This window comes from Rhinoderma darwinii, chromosome 10 (genome assembly GCF_050947455.1).
Source record: "Rhinoderma darwinii isolate aRhiDar2 chromosome 10, aRhiDar2.hap1, whole genome shotgun sequence".
Taxonomy (NCBI): domain Eukaryota; kingdom Metazoa; phylum Chordata; class Amphibia; order Anura; family Rhinodermatidae; genus Rhinoderma; species Rhinoderma darwinii.
Window position 1 is genome coordinate 95,838,358 of NC_134696.1, and position 16,844 is coordinate 95,855,201.

Consider the following 16,844-nt stretch of genomic DNA (forward strand, 5'->3'; position numbering starts at 1 on the left):
TCCCTGTTAGTTTAATGAACTTCCGAACTCTGAGACTGTTATCTGATTTTTTCATTCGCTGCTGTCACTTAGTGTATTGAGTTTAAATCTGACCAGGAGAAGATCTGCATAGAGTTTCTATGTACTTCACCTGTTTTTGTGATTTGCAATATCTTATGCTTGTTTTTCCAACACAAGTAGGTGATAGAGATGGGATATCCGATTGTGAGTCCCAATGGGACGAGTACTGATGTGTGCAAAACTAAAAACACATAAATAGTAGATAACAGTGATATGGGTAAAATAAAAAAAGAGACACAGAGCAGTCCTCTGGGGTAATGCTGCGGAAACAGGGTGGTCAGTGATAAAATACACTCACCTTTTGGGGTTGTGGTAGGTGGTCGGCACAACTCGATCATCAAGCGTGTGGAGCCTTGATGCTCCGTATATAGGCAGTCTACTGGCCCTCGGAGTGAACACCGGCGACTGAAGAATCAGCGGGAGTTGATGTGGAGAAGAGGTTCCAAATGATTTGAAAAAACTATAACTCTTAGTAGCAGGTGCTCCTGCGCTTATGTGGAAGATTAAGCCAAATCCCCAGTCGAGGCAGAACATCTCAGTGGGTAGGAAATATGAAATTTATTTCTTAAAAAATACATGTGTAATAAACAGCATATGACTCAATAGTGGTGTAACAAATAGTACATATAAAATTTGGGGTTGACCTAGCATCTCCTGTTATTTGTGGTACTTAGTTTACTTTTGGGATGAGATGAATTATCATTTCTTGTGTAATCTTTATCCTGATGCCTCTACTTACACATATTCTATTGTAAGGGTTTTACACTCATATTGTGTATTTAGTTGGCATTGAATTGTTTTGATAGTGGTAGAGCGGCCTCTTCCTAATTATCTTCAGATCACAAATTCTCAATGATAAACAGGAATTATAATATAGATGTGGCAGATTAAAACTGTAACTATTACTTTTATGAACCATAACCAAGTTAAGATACTACAGTAGGTTTACCCAGAGGCGTAACTAGGAAAGACAGGACCACCTAGAAAACTTTTGTCCCCCCTGGGTGCCACACACAGCTCCACCCCCTTGTAGATAGCTCGCCTTGTAGATTGTGCCATACAGCCCCCTGGAGATTCTGCCATACAGCCCCCCTGGATATTGTGCCATACAGCCCCCCTGTAGATTGTGCCCCCACCTCCCCCTTGGAGATAGTGCCATACAGCCCCCCCCGTAGATGGTGCCATACAGTCCCCCTTGTAGATGGTGCCATACAGCCCCCCTTGTAGATAGTGCCATACAGACCCCTCCCTGTAGATAGCACCCTCCCAATCAAAAAAGCAAACAAAAAGTTATACTTACATAGGCTCCGTTCCTGCGATGAACGGAGCTGCTCCAAAGCATCAACGCTGACGGGATCTTTGTGTAGGCCGGCCTGACTCAGTGACGTTATCATGATACATCTTTGCTCCACCGTAGTGTTTCATAGTATCTACTTCCTAAGGATGCAGATCCTATTGAATGTGGCACCACTACTGCTGTAGCAGCAATGGTGGCTGCTAATGGCGCCACCGGGCAAGCAGGGGCCTGTGCCGGGGGCGGCATGGGCCCCCTCAGGTCCCAAAGCACCCATTATGGCTGCTACAGCAGTAGTTACGCCAATGGGTTTACCTGCAGTCCACAGATGATGCCATATCAATCTCAGCTCTGGTACACTTGAAAAACTGAATTGAAAACCTCTGCTTGTTTTTGAAAATTAAAATTTTCTCTCCATGTCTGCTAAGTGGACGACCTCTCCCAGATGTGCTGTGGGCTCTGAGCCAATAAGATGTCTCCCACTTCTGCTCTCCTTCCCCATTCACAGCATAAGTCCAACACAGACACTGAGGCAGAGAACTAGAGTGGATCTGCAGCTGCATCCCCCTCCTCCCACTCCTCCCTGTCTTTTATTTGCAGTTTTACACTTGATGGATTTTTTTAGAGACTGACAAAGTTAGGGAAGATCATTAAGAAGTTGACACAAAGACTGACATATATGATATAATATTTTATTTTAATTTTATAATTGTTTTAAAAGTTTTCAACTGATTCACTGCAATTAAAAAAAACAGTCAAAAATTCTGTGAACCCAATCAAGAAATCAAATCCAAGCACACAGCTCTCTGCAGAGGAACAAGATTTTACGCTCATTTCCATTTCATTGCCAGCTGCGGAAATAAATTCACAAATTAATGAACAAGGAAAAAAAAATAAATAATTTAAATGTAATTGAGTTTTCCTGTTTTCATATATTTAGACAATTTTAGACTTAGGTAACGCATACTGGGTCACAACCACTATTAGCAGACAATTATAATATCTCTCACCCAGCATTTCCCATAACCTGAATGGCGTAACTTGATGTATATGGGGCCCCTCATTCTCGGCTATGGTGGGGGTTTCAAAGGTCTAATCAACACCTAACTTACTTTATAAAGCCAGTCTGATGGAAATCATATTTTAATGAAAGTTGTGTCTTCACATGTGTCCAGCAAAGATTATTATAACTAGATGTATTACATAGTTTATATATACAGAAAATTCAACAAATTAATTAATACATAAATAATAATAAAAACATTTAGTAAAAAAAAAAAAGGAAATATACTGTAATGTCAGCCTTTTTTATTATTATTTCTATTATTTTAATGTTTTTCTTTATTGTTATTTTTTCTTTATTATAATTATTAATAATAATAATATTAACAATAATAATAATATTAATATTATTAATATTAAAAATAATAATATTGGTTTTTTTTCTTTTTATTTGTTTGTTTTTGCATTACCGGCCACCTGGCTCATAACTAGACACTACATCCACACTTTACAGCAGAGCTACTAGTATGCAGAATCATTACCTGGGTCTCCTAATTTCCCAATATAATTATGGCATTTATCTTTTTCATTTTCACATCTGATCATCCGTTTTTTTTTACATTCTTTTAAGCCGCTTCCGAAACAGGACGGACAATACTTCCCTTTTAGTTCAATGTTCTCAGGAGGCACTGAAACCAGAAATTGTAGTGATAACATCTTCACTGAAATCATCCCATTACAGAAAATAATAATCTATCAACGTTTTAATATTGTTTTACCCTAGACGGCCGCCTCTTCATTGAAAAATAAGGATAGAATTTGTCGAGTGGTCAGCTGCCAGACCTTCATAGATCTGACGTGCCTGATTAATGGTCAAATTTTTCACTGAATAAATACCCATGGGGATCGTTGTACTTCAATACTAAAATTATAAAAAAAATCAAAAAAATCCAATACCAATGTATTGATATATAATTGTCTCGTGCTTGCGCAAGTTATTCACATGCGTAATAAAAAACGTCTGAAAATACGGAGCTGTTATCAAGGGAAAACCGCTCCTGATTTTCAGACGTTTTTTTAATTAAACTAGCGTTTTTCACTCCATTTTTTACGGCCGTTTTTTGGAGCTGTTTTTCTCATGGAGTCAATGAAAAATGGCTCCAAATACGGCTCAAGAAGTGATATGCTCTTCTTTTCTGCAGGCATTTTTTTTTTCAAAACGGCCACGTTAAAAAATGCCCCGTCGGAACAGAATGCTGTTTTTCCCATTGAAATCAATGGGCAGATGTTTGAAGGCTTTCAGCTCCCTCATTTTTAGCTGTTTGAATGTCTGAAAATAGGTCGTGTGAACACACCCTAATAGAGCTGTGTCCGTTGATAGCAAGTTCCTAACTATATCATTACACTCTCTGTCTGTCTGTAATAAATTAGCCCTACGCGTTTCTTCACTATTTTGTTACTCTGCAGTGAATTGGCAGGGGTTTTGCAGAGTTCAAATGTATTAAGCACTCTGACATTCCAAATCCTGTCAAATGTGGTTAGAGTTTCGAGCCGTCAGATCATGAAAGTTCTTTAGAGGAACACTCTGGGCAAAAGTGACGTAGTGTGTTATGTATTGTGTGTAAGGCATGAGGTAGGGGTAGAGATGAGCGAATTTTCCTAAATTCGTTTCGGGTCGAATTCCCGCCATCAGATTGGATTCGGTCAGAATAAATTTTTGGGTGAATCGAAAGTGCCCTGATTATCCTGAAAAGTCGTGTATGACACTCGGAGGGCTTCTAGGACTGTATCCAACCCCTTTCAAGTTCTTTAATGTCAAGACAGCATTAGTAATAACAAAGTGACAATGACATTTATGGCTATTGGTGAACGGGTGGTAACCGGTGGTAACAGACTTTTTAGAAACACACCGCACTGTCCGATTTTTAATGTTTTTTTCAAAATAAAAAAAAATGGTACACTAAGATATCTTTTCGGGGGTTTATGCATACATGATGGTAACGGAAGGAATAATGGCTTTTTTAACAATTGGTCCAAAAATGATCCCTTTTTAGAGTATCAATAGGTAAGCTGTTATTTTAAAGAATTTTTATATATATATATATATATATATATATATATATATATATATATATATATATATACAGACACTATATGGACAAAAGTATTGGGACAAACCCTTCAAGCATTGAATTTGGGGGTTCATTCAGTCCCAATGCCACAGGTGTATAAAATCCAAAAATCTGCCTCGCCATGTAGTCTGGCTTTCCAAATATTTGTGGTAGAATGGGTCATTGTAAAGAGGTCACTGAATTCCATCTTGGTCCTTCGAAATGCAGCAAAACAATGTGACAAAACTGCTTTGTGTATGGGGCAGAAGGCCCTTATATAGAACTCAATTGTATCCACGTCCTATTGACTGCGCTGGAAAGGCAAGTCATCTCGCCGCCTGCGTCGTTCTGCTGGATGAGGCCTGGTCAGAAGAGATCAGGACTGCATCGCTGGAGAAGAGAACGGCACGGGAACGAGAACAGATGAGTGTGGAACTATCTACAGGGGGGTGCTATCTTTAATGGGGCAGTGTGGTGCCATCTACAGGGGGAAGTGTGGCGCTATATACAGAAGGGGCAGTGTGGCGCTATCTACAAGGGGTGTGGCACTGTCTACGTGAGAGTGGGGGTGTCACTATCTACAGGAGCCTGTGTGGCACTATCTACAGGGTGATGTATGTCACTATCTACAGGGACCTGTGTGGCACTATCTACAGGGGGCTGTGTGGTACTACCTACAGGGGACTGTGTTGCACTATCTGCAGGGTACTGTGTGGCACAAGTTACAAGGGGCTGTATGGCACTATCTACAGGGTGCTGTGTGGCACTATCAACAGGGGGTGTGTGGGGAAATTTCTACAGGGGGGGTGTGTGTGGCACTATCTACAGGGGGTGTGTGTGGCACTATCTACAGGGGGGTGTGACACTATCGAATGGAGGCTGTGTCACACTGTTTACAGGGGGTGAGTGGCACTATCTACAGGCAATGTGTGGCACTATCTACAGGTCTGAGGGGCACTTTCTACAGTAGGCATTGTGAATGGCACTAACAAGGGGCACTGTGAGTGTCACTTTCTACAAGAGGCATTGTTAGGGGCACTTTCAACAGGGGGCACTGTGTGTGTGTGTGTGTGTGTGTGTGTGTGTGTGTGTGTGTGTGTGTGTGTGTGTGGTGCTTTACTTTACAGTGTTTGACACAATTGTATTCAGGGGCATAGTGTAAGGTACGATTATATTCAGGGGCGCAGTGTATGGTACTATTATATTCAGGGCCACAGTGTATGGTGCTAAATGTTGGAAAAGTGAGGAGCTGAAGACATCTGAGTAGCAAATTCTGCAGAAATGGGTCGTGGCCGGGAGAGGTCGTCATGAGGCCTGGACCGGAGGGAGAAGAAAAGAGAAAAACAATGATTAAAATCTGAGAAAACGTCTCCTGGGAGTCTCTGGATTTATAGAGGATCTGTCACCTCTCCTGACATGTCTGTTATAGGAAATCCTTGTATTCCACAAAAAGCCTATAAGAAGTCCAGGACTAATAGACAAATGGGTATTACCATTCCCCTTGTCATGAGGATGTGTTCTTACACAGTGGGATGCTGTCAGTGATGGTTGGAGACTGTCAGTATGTAGGAACACAGCCCTTTGACAAGAGGTATTGTAACACTCATTTTTCAATGCTGGCACTGCAATGCTAGCACATGGCACGGCAGGGCAGCGGTGGTCGTGAAGGATGGCCCAAGTTCGGTGAATAGCCCAGGGCCCATGGTCTACTCAATCCACCACTGGGTAAAGTAAATAAATATAAATATATATATATATATATATATATATATATATATATACAGATATATACAAAGTCCAGCAGCACTAGCAGCGTGTGGGTGCAAGCTCAGCGGGACAGACCAAGTCCCAAATACACAGAAATCCAAAGAATGAGCAGCAACTCCAATATTGAGGGTGAAAAAAGTGGGTACTTTATTGCCCGTGCAACGTTTCAGCTCCGCTCACAGGAGCCTTTCTCAAGCTTGAACGGAGCTGAAACGTTGCACGGGCAATAAAGTACCCACTTTTTTCACCCTCAATATTGGAGTTGCTGCTCATTCTTTGGATTTCTATATATATATATATATATATATATATATATATATATATATATATATATATAGTGAAGTGGGAGAGTGACATTCTAAAGAAAAAGATTACAAAAAAGTATCTAATTTTCTTCCAGAAAAAACACCACTCTTGTCCACAACCTGTGTCTCTTATTAACGCCTTAACGCCGAAGGACGGATATATCCGTCCTCAGCAGCTGCTAGTTCGCGCAGGAGGACGGATATATCCGTCCTGTGATGGCGCGGGTACTGAGACTGTACCCACGCGATCAGCGGCAGGAGCACGGCTGTTATACTCAGCCTGGCTCCTGCTGCAATTGCCGGAATCGAAGCGCGCGCCGATTCCGGCAGTTTAACCCATTAAATGCCGCTGTCAATAGTGACAGCGGCATTTAATGTGTTTGACAGAGGGGGGAGCTCCCTCTGTCACCCGATCGGCGCCCCCGCAAACAAATCGCGGGTCGCCGTCGGGTTTCCATGACAGCCGGGGGTCTAACAAAGACCCCCAGGTCTGCCTTCAGCATCTGCCTGTTAGGCGATGCCGGAGGCATGACCTAATAGGTTGCCTGTCAGTTTTACACTGACAGGCAATAATGCTTCGGTATACGAAGTATACCAAAGCATTATATATGCGATCGGCACATCGCATAGTGAAGTCCCCTGGTGGGACTAAAAAAAAAAATGTAAAACAGTTAAATAAAGTTTGTGAAAAAAAATAAAAAATAATTACAGTCAAAGTCAAATAAAACTACTTTTTTGGCCCAAAAAGTGGTTTTATTTAGTAAAACGGTCAAAACAAATCACACATACACATATATGGTATCCCCGCGTTTGTAACAACTTGACCAATAAAATGAACATATTAATTAAACCGCCGGATGAACGGCGTCCAAAGAAAACGCAAAAAACAACGTCAAAATTCTCTCTTTTCTCCCATTCCCCCCATAAAAAATAAAATAAAAGTTAATCTATAAGTCCTATGTACCCCAAAATAGTACTAATAAAAACTACACATTGGCCCGCAAAAATCAAGCCCACGTACGGCCACATCGACGGCTCTTGGAATGCGGCGATGCAAAAACAAGTAATTTTTTTCTAAAAGGGTTTTTATTGTGCAAACATAGGAAAACATATAAAACCTACACATATTTGATATCCCCGTAATCGTGCCGACCCACAGAATAAAGTTAACATGTTATTTACGCTGCATAGTAAACGCCGTAAACTTATAACGTGAAAATCAATGCTGGAATAGCTGCTTATTTTCAGTTCTCTCCTAAAATAAAGTTAATAAAAGTTAATCAATATATTATAAGCATCTAAAAATGGTACAATTACAAAATACAACTCGTCCCGCAAAAAACAAGCCCTTATACGGCTATGTCGACGGAATAAAAAAAGAGTTACGACTCTTGGAATGCGACCGTGAAAAAACAAAAAATAATCCTTGGTCATTAACGTGCAAAATGGCCCGGTCATTAAGGGGTTAAAGCCCAGCCCCATTTAGATGAATTGGACTAAGCTTCAGTACCAGACACAGCCCATGGACAAGGGTGGCGCTGTTTTAGGGGAACCCCTTTAATGGCAAACCAAATTGCTCCTTTCTAGAAATTAAAGGAGAGATTAGGGTATCAGTACATTTTTTGACATTGTCGATAATACAATCCCCTAATACAATCAATACCTGATGTGATATCAGATCGTTCACTTACTATTATAGTTAAATGTGTTGCAGTCGTCACCTTTACAGCACTCTATGTGTATTCTAAAGCCTATATCGAACTGATTAGTTGCATACAGCGTCTTCCCACAAGGGTACAGCTCATTGCAGTCCTTCTTAACGGTGTGACATGTATTTTGCTCTGTAAACAAAAAATACTGTAGTTACAGTGAAGCACCAGCTGAAAATATAGCATTTAACAAAATGAAGGTGCTAACCCCAAAATTATACTTACCTGATCTGTGCCATGGTCTTTTAGCACGACACTTCTGAAGCCAGGCTGTACTCTGAGATCTCGGGCAGTGGTTGTAATGACCCACCCAGGAACCTGTACAGACAAGAACTCCATGCTCCTGGTGGTTACTGGGTGGGCAATTACAACCACTGCCTGGCCTGCACGAAATCCATGGTGTTTTTATCCACCTTGAAACATTCACACACACACACACACACACACACACACACACACACACACACACACACACACACACACACACACACACACACACACACAGACAGATGACATAGTATTACATGTGTGTGAATTTACTGTCTACGCAGAGTAAAAAAAATTGTGAACATTCAAAAATGGGTATCACATGCCACTGATCGCAACATTTATATTGGGTGGATCCAGCTTTCCATAGACCCTAAATCACATATATATTTCCAATAATTTAAAGGGTTACATTCTTCCCAAACTCTTTCTTTTGATACTCTTCCTACGTGTCAGTGTTCACAGTAATTCTGGCATTCTATTCATGACCTATTATATAGTTAGTATATGTATTAGTATAATCACTGCTATGAGTCTCTTTCGGGTAGGAGAGCAATTCAATTAATATAGGTGAACACACTTTTTTTAAAAATATAAATTGATAAATATTAGTAAGTAATCTATCATCAGGGGCCACTCCAGGAATAGTAAATGTCAAAATAGATGAGAAAATGTACCACTTACCAAAGTAATAATATTCAGATATTACCATGCATTCTTTAGCATTTTTGCAAACTACAGAAGGTCCGACACAAGAATCACTGTTTTTCCCAATACACTGTATACACTCCAAGGCAAATGCTGTGAGGGGAGAAAGTCACATAGAAGAAAAATATAAGAAACGTGGAGATTAAATCAGAGTCATTTATATTTTAAACCTTTGTTGAACGGTTAGGAACAAAGCAAAAAGATGCACTGGATATGATAAGCAGTAGTACTCAATGCCAATCAGCAGCTGAAAAAGCAAATACAATTTTAGGGTACATATAAGGACAGATAAAAACCTGGAATTCTAAGATAAAGTTACCTTATCTTGAACAGTTGTACAATTGTTGGCTCAACTGAGAAAAGGATAAAGCTAAGGAGGTTTTTAGAAAAGAAACAATATACATAGAGGGGATATGTTTCAAATAAGGTTGGAAAAAATGGCTTCTTCAGGTTGACCACTGGGTATTCGTGCCATCCTTATACATGCCCATTTGTTAGTATTTAAAATACAAGTAATTAACTCACCGGCTAATGGTAGGATACAGATGGCACCAAGAAGAGTGATGAGGAGTCTCATGGTGAAGAAAGGGATTAGTTATATGGTATTGAGATATATTTCCTCCACTATTACCGCAGGATTGATCCCCTTATTTATATACACTGAGAGACTTTGTGACAACCTAGAATTAGGGCATGGCCCGTCATTTCAACATATTTGGCAAACACAATCCTGTAGGCATTTAGGTGCCAATTGCATAGCTGTTTACCATCCTGATGTAATATTTACTCAATAAACACCAATCCAGATGGAAATATTAATATACAGCCTACAAGAACTTTTCTAATAGTGATATGAGGCACAGAACCTAGACCATCCTCAGTTTGAAGCCATTGTCTTCCCTGTGTTCCTTTGTGGTGCCATGATCAGACAAACACTTCCTCAAAAAGAGCTAGTTCATGGCACACACCAACACCTATGTCTGTTGCTCTTGGTTTGTTCCTGACCCAGTCTGTGTATCAAAAACCACAACCTTTTCCTGTGTTGACTTTACCTGCGGCTCCTGACTTCAGTGCTTTTCTGATTCTGCCTTCTCAGCCAAGGATACCCCCATGCAACTTTGACTTCTGGTTGTTCATCGCTTCTGAGGGTCAAAGACCTGCAGCCTTCACTGAAGTCCACATTGCCTGTAACTTCAACTTCTTGTTAGTTATTCCCTCTGAGAGTCCTTTGTGAAATACAAGGGCTTATTAACTCTTTGTCTTGGAAGTAGCTAAGAGGATCCACCTACAGGCAAATACAAATGCAGAACTAATTAAGACCCATTTACACACCATTGTGTAAATTTAGCTCCTGGTTCTGTAGCTCTTTGGTACTGTAATGGCAGGAAGGAGGTGAAGGGAAAGTGAGCCCTAATCTACCCACCGCCCCCTTCCCTGCCTACTTGCAACGACCCGCCCTAGGCGACGGGGTACAACTGGGCGGCGGTCCCTACGCTGTCCAAGTGCACGGGAGAACAAACAGGGAACACGCAAGGGAAGGGGCAGTAGCCACGGAACGCCGCGAGGAAACGGAGCGGTGAATGAGTAGTCAGGACCAGGATGAAGTGGAGTATACCAAAGTGAGCACGGAGAAGGAAGCAAGCCAGGGGCAAAGCAAAGCAGGTTAAGCGGAACTGCAGCAAGGCAGAAGCACGGCAGGAGCAGGCTGGAGCAAGCAGCAGTGAGGCCAGGAATCCAGAAGAATTACAAGCACTGAGGAAGAGAACACGGCAGGTAATAAAGGACAGGGGGCGGAGCTAACTCCGACTGACCAGGCCGCGATAGGCTCTCCCACTCCTGAGCCTGCCACCCTGGTTTGTGGGAGATGGTGTCAGTCGAACAGGTCTGGCCTCAGGTGTGGATTGATTAATCCCAGGAGTATACCTAGACGTAGTACCTGGCAGATCCCTAACAGTACTCCCCCTTTTATGAGGGGCCACCGGACCCTTACTAAGAGGACCCGGTTTAGTAGGGAAGAGAAGGTGGAACCTCCTGATCAATACCCCAGCGTGAACATCACGGGCAGGTACCCAATTTCTCTCCTCCGGCCCGTATCCTCTCCAATGGACCAGGTACTGGAGGGAGCCCTGGACCATCCTACTGTCCATAATCTTGGCCACCTCGAATTCCACCCCCTCAGGGGTGAGAACGGGAACAGGAGGTTTCCTCGAGGGGGACCAGGACGGGGAGCAGCGTTTAAGGAGGGAGGCATGGAAGACGTCATATATGCGAAAGGATGGGGGCAGCTCCAGACGGAAGGATACAGGGTTGAGGACTTCAATGATCTTATAAGGTCCAATAAATCGGGGAGCAAACTTCCTGGACGGGACCTTAAGGCGCAAGTTCCTGGACGACAACCAGAGCAAATCCCCGACGACAAACCGGGGGTTAGCAGAACGTCTACTATCCGCCTGAATCTTTTGTGCGCTCTGGGACGCCTCTAGGTTCTTCTGAACCTGGGCCAAGACAGTGCACATTTCCCGATGAACATCCTCTACCTCAGGATTATTGGAACAACCAGGGGAAACGGAGGAGAACCTTGGGTTAAACCCGAAATTACAGAAAAACGGGGAGACCCCTGACGAGTTACTGACCCGGTTATTCAGGGAAAATTCAGCAAGGGGAAGGAATGAGACCCAATCGAATTGACAGTCAGAGATGAAACACCTTAAATATTGTTCCAGGGATTGGTTAGTCCTTTCCGTTTGGCCATTAGTTTCGGGATGGAAGGCGGAGGAGAAGGACAGATCAATCTCCAACTTTTTACAAAAAGCTCTCCAAAATAAGGAAACAAATTGTACCCCTCTGTCAGAAACGATATTGACTGGGGCCCCATGGAGACGCAGGATGTGTTTCACAAACAAAGAAGCTAACGTCTTGGCGTTAGGTAGCTTCTTAAGGGGCACAAAGTGGCACATCTTGCTGAAGCGGTCTACTACCACCCACACCACCGACTTGCCCTGAGATGGAGGCAAATCGGTGATAAAATCCATGGAGATATGGGTCCAAGGTCTCTGGGGAATGGGCAAGGAACGTAGTAGGCCCGCAGGTCGGGACCTAGGGGTTTTGGACCTAGCGCAAACCTCACAAGCGGCGACGTAAGCCCTAACGTCTTTAGGCAACCCAGGCCACCAATAGTTTCTGGTAATGAGGTGTTTGGTGCCCAAGATGCCAGGATGACCAGATAGAGCGGAGTCATGGTTTTCCCTGAGTACCCTTAGCCGGTATTGCAGGGGAACAAACAGTTTGTCCACAGGGACGTTCCCGGGAGCTGCACCCTGATCAGCCGCGATATCAGAAGCTAAATCAGAATCCGTGGCAGAAACGATTATACCAGGGGGTAAAATACAAGCAGGATCCTTCTCGGAAGGAAGATTGGCCATGAAACTACGTGACAGAGCATCAGCCTTAATATTCTTGGACCCAGCCCTATAGGTAACCAAGAAATTAAATCTGGTAAAGAATAGTGCCCACCGAGCTTGTCTAGGATTAAGCCTCCGGGCCGATTCTAGGAAAACCAGATTCTTGTGATCCGTAAGGACCGTTACCTGGTGTCTGGCCCCCTCCAGGAAGTGCCGCCAGTCTTCAAAAGCCCATTTAATGGCTAGAAGTTCGCGGTTGCCAATATCATAGTTACTCTCCGTGGGCGAAAACTTCCTAGAGAAGTAAGCACAGGGGCGGAGATGGGTGAGGGAGCTGGTACCCTGGGACAAGACGGCCCCCACTCCCACCTCGGATGCGTCAACCTCCACAATAAATGGCTCCTCTTGGTTGGGCTGAATCAGCACGGGGGCCGAGATAAAGCACTTCTTGAGGGTCTCAAAGGCCTGGACGGACTCAGGGGGCCAATGGAGGACATCAGCACCCTTGCGAGTAAGGTCCGTAAGAGGCTTAGCGACGACCGAGAAGTTGGCAATAAATCTCCTGTAATAGTTGGCGAACCCTAAAAAACACTGTAACGCCTTAAGGGAGGCAGGTTTGACCCATTCCGCCACAGCCTGAACCTTGGCAGGGTCCATGCGGAATTCATGAGGAGTGAGGATTTGCCCTAAAAATGGTATCTCCTGTACCCCAAAGACACATTTTTCAGTCTTAGCAAACAGATTATTCTCCCGAAGGACCTGGAGCACCTTCCTGACATGCTCCACGTGGGAGGACCAGTCCTTGGAAAACACCAGTATGTCATCAAGGTACACAACAAGAAAATTACCCAGGTAATCTCTCAGGATTTCATTAATAAAATTCTGGAAGACAGCAGGGGCATTACACAACCCAAAGGGCATGACCAGGTATTCGAAATGACCCTCGGGTGTGTTGAACGCAGTTTTCCACTCATCCCCCTCTTTGATGCGGATAAGGTTATATTCCCCCCGTAGATCGAACTTAGAAAACCATTGGGCTCCCTGAACCTGATTGAAAAGATCCGGAATCAAAGGAAGTGGGTACTGGTTCCTTACGGTGACCTTATTCAGGTTACGATAATCAATGCACGGCCTAAGACCACCATCCTTCTTCCCCACGAAGAAGAAGCCAGCACCTACAGGAGAAGTTGAGGGGCGAATTAAACCCTTGGCCAGGCATTCTTGGATATACACCCTCATAGCTTCACGTTCAGGACATGAAAGATTAAATATCCTACCCTTAGGAAGCTTGGCACCAGGCACCAAATCGATGGCGCAATCGTAATCTCTATGGGGGGGCAACACCTCGGAGGCCTCCTTAGAAAACACATCGGCGAAGTCCTGAACAAACTCAGGAAGCGTGTTTACCTCCTCCCGGGGAGAAATAGAGTTAACAGAAAGACATGACATAAGACATTCACTACCCCATTTGGTGAGATCCCCAGTATTCCAATCAAACGTGGGATTATGCAACTGCAACCAGGGAAGACCTAATACCAGATCAGACGATAATCCCTGCATCACCAGTACAGAGCACTGATCCAAATTCATGGAGCCAACCAGGAGTTCAAAAACAGGAGTATGCTGAGTAAAATAACCATTAGCAAGGGGAGTTGAGTCGATACCCACTACCGGGACAGGATAAGGCAAATCAATAAAAGGCATCTTTAGAGACATAGCAAATTCCACAGACATGATATTAGCAGATGAGCCAGAATCCATGAAAGCACTGCCCGTGGCAGACCGGCCAGCAAACGAGACCTGAAAGGGAAGCAAAATTTTATTGCGTTTCACATTAACGGGAAATACCTGTGCGCCCAAGTGACCTCCCCGATGATCACTTAGGCGCGGAAGTTTTCCGGCTTCTTATTCTTGCGCCTGGGACAGGTGTTCAGTAGATGCTTGTCGTCCCCACAGTAGAAGCAGAGACCATTCATTCTGCGAAACTCCCTACGTTGTCGAGGGGACATGGAGGCCCCGAGTTGCATAGGTACCTCCGAGTCCTCCGTGGAGGGGTGAGGAGACGGGACCTCGGGGGGAATCGCAGAAAAGTCAGAGGGGAGCACATTGAAGCGTTCAAGCTGACGTTCCCTGAGACGTCGGTCAAGTCGTACTGCTAGGGCCATAACCTGGTCAAGGGAGTCAGAAGAGGGGTAGCTAACCAGCAGATCCTTCAGGGCGTCAGATAATCCTAACCTAAACTGGCACCTTAGGGCCGGATCGTTCCACCGAGAAGCTACGCACCACTTTCTAAAATCAGAACAGTATTCCTCAACCGGTCTCCTACCCTGACGTAAGGTCACCAGCTGACTCTCGGCTAAAGCAGTCCTGTCAGTCTCGTCGTAAATGAGTCCGAGGGCAGAGAAAAAACGATCAACAGAGGAAAGTTCAGGGGCGTCAGGAGCCAAGGAGAAGGCCCACTCTTGGGGCCCTTCCTGGAGTCGGGATATGATGATACCCACCCGCTGGTTCTCGGAACCTGAGGAGTGGGGTTTTAGGCGGAAATACAGTCTGCAACTCTCCCGGAAGGAGAGAAACGTCTTACGGTCCCCTGAGAACCGGTCAGGTAACTTGAGGTCGGGTTCTAGAGGTGAGGTGAGGGGTACTACTAAGGCAGCGTCACCCTGGTTGACCCTCTGGGCCAGGGCCTGGACCTGTAGGGAGAGGCCCTGCATCTGCTGGGTCAGGGTCTCAAGGGGGTCTATGATAGCGTCAGCGTAGGAGAGATGGTAGACTAGGTAAGGGCTTGTAATTATGTAATGGCAGGAAGGAGGTGAAGGGAAAGTGAGCCCTAATCTACCCACCGCCCTGTCCCTACCTACTTGCAACGACCCGCCCTAGGCGACGGGGTACAACTGGGCGGCGGTCCCTACGCTGTCCAAGTGCACGGGAGAACAAACAGGGAACACGCAAGGGAAGGGGCAGTAGCCACGGAACGCCGCGAGGAAACGGAGCGGTGAATGAGTAGTCAGGACCAGGATGAAGTGGAGTATACCAAAGTGAGCACGGAGAAGGAAGCAAGCCAGGGGCAAAGCAAAGCAGGTTAAGCGGAATTGCAGCAAGGCAGAAGCACGGCAGGAGCAGGCTGGAGCAAGCAGCAGTGAGGCCAGGAATCCAGAAGAATTACAAGCACTGAGGAAGAGAACACGGCAGGTAATAAAGTCAGGTCAGGCCTCAGGTGTGGATTGATTAATCCCAGGAGTGTACCTAGACGTAGTACCTGGCAGATCCCTAACAGGTACACTATTGTATATAGTTACTCCCTGATATTCTCAGGCAATAGAGCTGGAAAACACTGGGACCCAGTAACCATTAATAAATCAGGATCTTCTTTGAAGGGAATGCCCAATACCATGTAATTTTAGGTCCAAAATTCTGTGCTGGTTCAATTAGTAAGAGTGTGGAGCAGCCCCTCCTCAGTGAAGTTGGCAATGTCTCTTTAAAGGGAATGTGTTTCCAGAAAAACATGTTGTTTTTTTTTTAATTAAACATTTAGTGTGTAGGTGATTAAACATTGTTCACATTTTTTTTATTTTTTTCATGAGTCAGGAAATATTATAAATTAATTCTAATTTATAATATTTCCCATTGCTGGTCACTAGATGGAGCTATTCCCAAAATTGCAGCATTGCAAAATTGGGTAAAAAGCCCTCGCTCTAGTGAGCTCTCAGCATCCCCCCCCTCCTTTATCCTGGCTAGTGCCGGGATAAAGGAGGGGTTTGAACGGTCTAACCTCCTACACTGTGTGTCGCCATTTTTTGAGCTAACACACAGTGTAGTAGGTTTACATACAGTAGTAAACGTACACAAACACGAACATACATAGAAATCTCTTACCTGCTCCTGCCGCCGCGGCTCCCTCCGGCCCGTCCGCTCCGTCTGCTGCCGCTGGTCCAAGTGCACAAGTCCGGAAGCCGCGACCGGAAGTAGTAATCTTACTGTCCGGCCGCGACTTCCGGTCCACAGGAAAATGGCGCCGGACGGCGCGCATTTCAAATTGGACTGTGTGGGAGCGGCGCATGCGCAGTTCCCACACAGACGGCGTACATGTTAGTGGATGGAACGGGCCCCATTCGCAGTCCCTATGGGACTGTGGCTGCCGTATTCCATGTCTGTATGTGTCGTTAATCGACACATACAGAAATGGAAAAAAAAATGGCAGCCCCCATAGGGAAGAAAAA

General features: G+C 44.4%; 1 protein-coding gene across 1 annotated transcript; it reads right to left on the reverse strand.

Annotated features, from left to right (window-relative positions):
- Positions 1 to 2,068: 2,068 nt before the first annotated feature.
- Positions 2,069 to 9,800, reverse strand: LOC142662295 (uncharacterized). The gene is made up of 5 exons (XM_075840435.1): positions 9,749 to 9,800; positions 9,200 to 9,316; positions 8,231 to 8,380; positions 2,899 to 3,045; positions 2,069 to 2,205 (listed from the first exon to the last, which is right to left on the reverse strand). The coding sequence occupies exons 1-5, from the start codon at positions 9,798 to 9,800 to the stop codon at positions 2,069 to 2,071; spliced, it is 603 nt and encodes a 200-aa protein (XP_075696550.1).
- Positions 9,801 to 16,844: the final 7,044 nt, after the last annotated feature.

Excerpts from the sequence above, each read along its gene's own strand:
- LOC142662295 (XM_075840435.1), bottom strand. The coding sequence starts at position 9,800 with ATGAGACTCCTCATCACTCTTCTTGGTGCCATCTGTATCCTACCATTA. Across the intron at positions 3,046-8,230 it reads CAACACATTTAACTATAATA|TGCCTCCTGAGAACATTGAA; the intron begins GTAAGTGAACGA and ends TTCTGGTTTCAG. Across the intron at positions 2,206-2,898 it reads TGGGAAATTAGGAGACCCAG|CTGGCAATGAAATGGAAATG; the intron begins GTAATGATTCTG and ends TTATTTCCGCAG.